Source organism: Ictalurus furcatus, chromosome 26, assembly GCF_023375685.1.
Source record: "Ictalurus furcatus strain D&B chromosome 26, Billie_1.0, whole genome shotgun sequence".
Lineage (NCBI taxonomy): Eukaryota > Metazoa > Chordata > Actinopteri > Siluriformes > Ictaluridae > Ictalurus > Ictalurus furcatus.
The window spans coordinates 12,372,124-12,379,508 of NC_071280.1; the positions used below are offsets into that span (position 1 = coordinate 12,372,124).

The 7,385-nt window shown below is 39.4% G+C and overlaps 2 protein-coding genes across 2 annotated transcripts; one reads left to right on the forward strand and one right to left on the reverse strand.

Moving 5' to 3' along the window:
- Window positions 1-709: 709 nt before the first annotated feature.
- Window positions 710-6,165, forward strand: ebpl (EBP like). The gene is made up of 4 exons (XM_053615084.1): window positions 710-1,668; window positions 1,753-1,822; window positions 4,072-4,210; window positions 5,516-6,165. The coding sequence occupies exons 1-4, from the start codon at window positions 1,495-1,497 to the stop codon at window positions 5,748-5,750; spliced, it is 618 nt and encodes a 205-aa protein (XP_053471059.1). The 5' UTR covers window positions 710-1,494; the 3' UTR covers window positions 5,751-6,165.
- Window positions 6,166-6,182: 17 nt separating this feature from the next.
- Window positions 6,183-7,382, reverse strand: arl11 (ADP-ribosylation factor-like 11). Its single transcript, XM_053615086.1, has one exon. The coding sequence runs from the start codon at window positions 7,140-7,142 to the stop codon at window positions 6,603-6,605; it is 540 nt and encodes a 179-aa protein (XP_053471061.1). The 5' UTR covers window positions 7,143-7,382; the 3' UTR covers window positions 6,183-6,602.
- Between the last annotated feature and the right edge of the window lie 3 nt (window positions 7,383-7,385).

The following is a 7,385-nucleotide window of genomic DNA, read 5'->3' on the forward strand; positions in this document are numbered from 1 at the left end:
CTAGTCCTTCATTGTTAGTCATGGGTAATGATGGCAGCGTTATGAGGCGTCATGGTCGCTGTCCAAGGTCCTGACCTATATTTGCTTCTTAAAAAATATGGCCCAAGAAGAGCAGTGTGTTGTGATTGGTGCCGGAAAATATTCCCTATAGACTGATGTCTGTCAATTCTTGCAAGTTTTTGACCAAAGAATAGGGTATGTAAATGGTGATTGCCGATCAGTGTTGAAGAACTGGTGAAAATGACACCAAATGCTGATAAATGTTGGGCAGAGGCATCTGTACTTGCTTCAAGTGCTCTTTGCTTCTTAAAAGTGCTCTACTTGAAATCTAATAGTAAGCATCTCTGTTGTGTGGTTCTACATCTTTCTACATCTTGTAGGATGTTTGCTCCCTTATTGACAGGTTAAGGACTGTGCCATGAGCCCTTTCATTTTCTAGTTTCTTTTGGATCCTGGCCATGCTGCCAGGAATGTGTGGATGATACCAAGGTCCCTGAGACGACAGAAGACTTAAAATAACCCCAGGGAAATAAAGATTATCTAAGAGAATGAGCAGTGTCAAGGGTAGAGGGATCAATTTTCTCACATCACATGGACCTCTGTCTACTCAAGACTAGAATCACTTGCCCCAGTCATCTTCATTCAGTCATCTTCAGTAAACGCATTATCATGTTCAGGGTCACAGTGGAGCCAGAGCCTATCCCAGGAACATTTGGAGTGAGGCAGGAATACACTGTAGGATGATGTCAGTCCATCACAGGTCACCGTTCACACACGTTCACGCCTAGGGCCAATTTAGAGTGACCAGTCGACCTAACGGCATGTTTTAGGAGGTGAGGGGAAACCCATGCAGAGAGCTCAGGACTGAACCTAGGAGCTGAGGTGCCAGCACTACCCCCAGCACCACCATGCTGCCTTCCGGGAAGAAAGGATCTAAAACGGTTCTAGGGAATAATGAATGAATAAAGTATCAGAAGGGTCTGTCTGGGTCATGCAAGACTACAAACAATGCCTATTACAAGGAACACCTATTAGCAAATCACACTACACTACACAACATTCCCACGCCCAGTCGACCATAGCTGTGTGAATTTCATCACCCTAACCGTATTTTTTTTTGTGGTTGTAACTTGTAATTTGTAATCCTGCAGGATGCGGACGGATACACTGGGACAGTCCAGGAGAATGATTTGTTTCTAGGGCAGGGGGCCCAGAAGTCCTACTGATACCCCTGATTACTCAGAACACTTGAAATCGTCTCTAATTTGCCCAAGTAATCCCTAATACATTTTACCCTAATATATTCCCTGTAATAAACCTTACTGTCAAGCAAATCTCGCTTTTAGTGCAAATTTGAATAAGTCCTTTTTTGGTACCAAATGTTGGACTCCGACCGTCTGAGGAGGAGGAGCTAAAAGTCTAGCCAAGAAGGGAGGCTAAAGTTCATTTGTTGATTCCTCCTAATACTTCTGGAGTAGTTCTGTTTGCTCTAAAATGCCTGAGGATCCCACACTTTTCACCCCAGTAACGGTCGTCTCTCTTCTCGCCTGCGCCGCCCAGTTTGCCGTCGGTTTCATTTTGGCGCAAATCTGGGGCAAAAAATGTTCATCAACCGATAGGTGGGTCCTGGTCTGGTTGTTCTACGATGCCATTGTCCACATTACTCTGGTAAGTAGATGCGTGTCAGATTTTGGAACTGGAAATATAGAGATCATCATATATTCTCAGCTTTGTGCTCGTTTGGTCTTGCAGGAGGGTCCGTTTGTTTACATGTCACTGGTTGGAACTGTTGCAACATCAGATGGTATATTTGCCGAATTGTGTAAGTCTTATATTGCATGCTTTGTAGTTTCATGTTTGCATTATACGTTTTTTTAAGCTGTCTTAAGTTTTAAATAAACGTATTTGGATGCAGTTATAGCAGTGTAGAAATGTCCACGTGTTAAGATGTGAAAAGTGCTTTGAGCGACATCTAGTGCTGAATAGTGGTAGTGAAGCGAGTGGGCCCAGATGGATTTAAGGGGCGCGTGTGTTTACTGTATATATAATACATATACACAGACGTGAAAAAATAAGTACATCCTATGGAAATTGTTGGCTTTTTTATTAGCTTTTCCAATCATTTATTCAGCAGAAATATGTAGGTGGAAAAAGTAAGTACACCTTTGGCCTCAGAAGCTCATATTTCCCCCTTTAGCAGAAATAACGTATTGTAGTCATTTTGCAGAATTGTGCACCAGGCTTGCTGGAAATTTTTACCACTCTTCCATGCAATATTCTTTCACTTGCAAGATGTTTGAAGGTTTTCTTGCATATACTGTCCGTTTCTAGTCCCCCCACAACATTTCAATGGGATTCAAATCCGGGCTTTGACTAGGCCATTCTATAATCCTCCATTTCTTCTTTCTGAGCCATTCCTTGATGGATTTATTAGTGTGCTTAGGATGATTATCATGTTGAAAAGTCCACTTTCGATTCAACTTCGGACAGATGGCCTCACATTATCTTCAAGTGCTTTTTGATATGATGCAAAATTCATAGTTGAATAAATGAATACAAGCTGTCCAGTCCCTGAGGCAGTGAAGCAACCCCAAACCATAACATTTCCACCACCGTGCTTCACAGTTGGTATGAGGTGCTTCTCCTGAAAAGCTGTCTTTGGTTTGCGACAAACATGTCTGCTGTTACTGTGGCCAAACAACTCTAGCTTTAACTCTTCTGTCCAGAGCACATTATTCCAGCTTTATAATAATAATAAATATTTTAAATAAATTTAAAACAATTTTCATGGGGTGTACTTATTTTTTCACATGACTATGCATATGGCTTGTAATTATATTAGTAGTGGAATCTAAAAAAGTTTTTGTTTAAACAAGATCCGTTTTTTGTTGTTGTTGTTTTTTCTTTTCTGCACCTGTATAGGAAAACTGCTTATAGGCTCTAGGACATTATTCATGCTAGGAGAAATGGCCCAGGTTCTAAGGATCAGGGAAGGAAGAAGGATGAAAGTGTCAAAGTGTCTTAATTAAAAGTGAAAATAAAAAGGTTGCTTATGTTTTATTGGGTTGTGTAGATAATCACAGGTGTAGAAATATACACAAACAAAATACAAAACCCCAATCTCCCAGTTCCTAGCCCCCCATCCCACATTAGACTAGTACAGATGAAAGTAGTATGTGTGTGTGTGTATAGAGGGAAAAAAGTAAGAAGCGGAGAAGAATGATGGAAAATGAAAAAAGAGCCTAGTAATGGTGAATAAATTAATAAAACTTTTTAACCTTTAGATATTGAAATTACCCATTAATCGTTTAACGGGAGGAAGTGAAGGATTTTACTTTAGCAAATGCAGCTCACTATCTCTCCACTGTTCTGGCCCCAGCACCATGTACACGAGCCGTAGGGAGTTCAATTAACATGACATCCATTAAAGTGAGAGCCCACATACACCTACACATTCTGTGTGGCGGGGTTACAACGATTTAATAATAATTTTTAGCAGCTGTGAAAGCAAGTAAATTCCTCTGCCAGGGTAACTACTTTCCTAAATGTACAGGGACATGCTCTTGTAATAAAAAAAAAACAGATTAGGTTAATTCTACTGCAGTTTATATAATTAACAAGGTTAAAGTTTTGGCTTCATGCTTTAAGTGCGGAATATTTCTCCACACAAAACACCCTGTACTGTCCCAATAAAGTAGATGCACCAATTATTGTCACAAGGACATGCTGTTAAAAACTGAAAAAGAGCTTTGGGTTTGAGTGTGATTGTGTATTTTTTATGTACGCTAAGTTAACTTTGACTGTAGTCATGTGTGTTACTCTTTAGTGTGTCGGTTTTAAGCCAGAAATGGCAGATGCCTTTCAAAAGTTTTGCAGACACACACTAATAGAGAAGAACATATCTACAGCTTTATCTCTGCCTGCTGATGATCCACTGGTGATACTCATGTTTGTTAGAGTCATGATTACCTGGTCAAGGTGGGTTTAGAGTTAGTACAGAATAAAATATGGACTGGCTGGGATTTCCTGAGTGCTGGACTGAGAGCATTTGCTGTATGTAATGTCTTGTAGGGAAAGAATACGGGAAGGCAGATCAGCGCTGGCTCCATTCAGACCCAACCATCGTATCATTGGAGCTGCTGACTGTCGTCTTGGATGGGTTCTTAGCGCTGCTTTTGGTCTACGCTATTATTAAAGACAAGCATTACAGGTAAAAATAAATAGCAGCAGAATTTCTGCATTTCTATTAAAAACCTAACACACAAAATCAGGCCTTAAGCTATACTAGTCAGGATTTATTCAGATTATTATTATTAAGTTTTGAGGTAATGTAGCTTGAAAAGTCACATGTACAATTGAGTGCAAAAGTTAGCATCCTCTTCAGGAAGAAGACAAATGTAATATATATCAACAAGACATTCAGTGTGTTAGGTTTTACAGATGTTACGTTAAAACTTTTTTTTTTAAATCCAGTGCATCAGTTAAAAAGTATGCATTTCTCTTTCTGACCATCATATAAATATTCTCTAACAGTATTGCTGTCCTTTTTTCCATGTCCTCTGTCCTATTTTGTCTTCTGAACATTTTTAAATAAGGTCATTTGTAAAATATTGGTACGTTTATTATATTTTTCCATTTAAAGAAACTTGAGGGATGAAAACTTTTGCACTTGATTGTATTTCTGATTTATTATTGAAATTAGAGGTCGACTGATTGATTGGTTTTGCCTATTAATTGGCAGCGATAACCGATTGCTGAAACTGTCGGTTATTGGCAAAAAATCCACACCGATAGTTTGGATGTTTTTTTTTAAATTCATTTTGGATGTCTCTATTTTTATGTTATTTTTAGTGTTGCTTTTTGGTTCAGTTTACTTTAATATTTAGTAATAGTTATTTTATATATATAATTTCATTTTTTAAAGGTACAGTACATTTTCATGGGAAAGTCAGTACTGGTAATTTTTTAATAAAGTTGCTTTGAGTGTTATGTTTTCATTCAGTATCAATTTTAAAAACTATCGGTTGATTAATCGGTTATCATCAGGTACTGCCCAGCTTGTGCAACTTGGTGGATTTTACCTAGACTGATTACTATCAGTTGACCTCTAATTGAAATCAGATTCAGCAATTTACAGGGTGTCCCAAAAGTTTTCATACATAGGGGAAATTAACACTTGGTTTTTTTTTTGTTGTTGTTGTGTGGGGTTTTTTTAGCCAACATTTCTTTTTAAACACGCACTGAGTCACCTCTCCCACTCATGACGAGCTCGTATGAACCCATCTGGCTTAATTGCATAAGCATGTCGTTGCATGTTCGTTGCAACCTTGCACAGCTTCCTGATTCAGCCATGAGAATTATTTCAGTTAAATTGCATACTCTTGTGGTAAGACTGATGTGTACTTTAGAATTAATTCTTTCCAAAAAAAAACAAACTAAGAAGCAAACTGTGAGGCTTCCTGTTTTATCTGTGTAAACTTGAGCACCCTCACCCACTGCTCTTTCTACGTTCAAGGCACTTTGTTCAAATCAGCCTGTGTGTGTGTGAGCTTTATGGAGGCTGGATGACCTTCTGCCCAGACTGGCTGATGGGAAGTCCTAACCTGAATATCAAGAACTGGCTCTACCTGTGGGTCTACCTGGTTTTCTTTAATGGCGTGTGGGTTGTGGTGCCTGGACTCTTGCTCTGCCAGTCATGGAAGGATCTACATAAATCCCATGAATATATGAAGAAGAATAAGAAGAAGTAGATATGCAGACTTGATGTGTTTGTTTAGGAAGAAACAGTGAGAGGCATTGGAACAGAGAGGAATGGTGAGCAGATTGAGATACGTAATTCCTCATATTGTTTGTTTGTGATTTTGTTGGGTAAAAATTGTCCTTATCAATTCTAAGTGCACCACGTAGTGATTTCTGCCCTAAATACTCAATCCTAACAGCTGGTGGATTATTTAATGGTTCAGTTAATGGATTTTAGCAGTCATGGATATATACATATATTTTTGTAAAATGGCACAGATTTGTTGCTCAACATTTATTAACTGTAATGCTTTTTAATAAATAGTCATGCTTGTTTTGGTAAACAAAGAACAAAATGTATTACTAAGTGAATGACCGGATGTATATGAGGCACACCCAAGAACTCACATCTACCTCAGAAACACATAAACATGACAACCCAATGAGGAGAATTGTTTTGTTATATTTTATGATACACAATCTTTGTATTGACACAGTCAAGCATAATATAGTTAAATCACCTAGCTTTTAGTATTGTGGATTAATTTATGCATTTCTGTACATCATAAGCAATTCATTGAATTAAATGTGATACTCTTGAAATGCATGTCTTTGGTGTCGTTTCTCAATCGGTTAAAAAATGTCTTTGAAACTTCCTTGTTGTTTAGACTTCCCCTTTTTATAGTTCATCAAGAACCAGCGTATGTGATTTGGCACTCATTCAGTCATCTACCCTCTTTTCAGTGTTAATACCACATTCTCTTTTCCTTCTCACTGGCTTTCAGTCTTTAGCTAGAATTTTTGTTGTACCAAAAACTCCGTTATACTTGAGTATTGGTCATACCCATTGATGCCATCTTCCCTCATTGCTTCTGAATCATTTTGGCTACAGACAGGAAAGCCTGCTGCAATCCCAGTCCTTTAAAAGCACTGCATGCCTGGATCTCCCAAATCCTGTCAGTGCAGCTCGCTAAATCCAGCTGTTCACACACCTCATTTAAAGTCATTGAATTTGGTAGGTCTGATTTATTAGCCAACACCATCATCGGAACCGCTTCCAGGTTGTGGTCGCTTAAAATGGTATTCAGAGCCATCTTTGCTTCCCCCATGCGAGTCCTGTCACTGGCGTCCACCACGAACACCAGTGCCTTGCATCCCTCCAGATAATATCTCCAGTTAGGCCTCAGACACTGCTGGCCACCTACATCCCAAACGGTGAGAATCATCGTCTTGTTCAGCTCCAGGGTGACCACGTTGAAGCCTACGGTAGGCGAAGTGTTCATGATGGCCCCTCGGGAGAGCCTGTAGAGCAGAGTGGATTTCCCCGCCGAGTCCAGGCCCATTAAGACCACGTTGGGCACCTTTTTGAGCTGCTTGCACTGCTTCTGAAGAATGAGCCCCATTTTATACTTTGTCTTCCTTGATATGACGCCACTGTTGTGTGTGGGGGTTTTTTGGTTTTTTTTTAGATGAACTCTTACCTTTTGCCCACAGGAGAAATTTGGGTCAACAGGAAGAGGCTTCAGAAAGTAGAGAGGTCTCTTGTAGGTCTTATCGTTTGCTCAGGGAATCAGAATGCAAAGCAGGAACTACACTATATAGCCACAGCAGGTTGCCTTATATATGTCATGTTATTGCAACACACC

What these genes read in the sequence shown, in the direction of transcription:
- ebpl (XM_053615084.1), top strand. Translation starts at nt 1,495, where the DNA reads ATGCCTGAGGATCCCACACTTTTCACCCCAGTAACGGTCGTCTCTCTT. An exon ending in CCATTGTCCACATTACTCTG is followed by an intron (nt 1,669 to 1,752) that starts GTAAGTAGATGC and finishes TTGGTCTTGCAG; the next exon opens with GAGGGTCCGTTTGTTTACAT. An exon ending in TGGTATATTTGCCGAATTGT is followed by an intron (nt 1,823 to 4,071) that starts GTAAGTCTTATA and finishes AATGTCTTGTAG; the next exon opens with GGAAAGAATACGGGAAGGCA.
- arl11 (XM_053615086.1), bottom strand. Translation starts at nt 7,142, where the DNA reads ATGGGGCTCATTCTTCAGAAGCAGTGCAAGCAGCTCAAAAAGGTGCCC.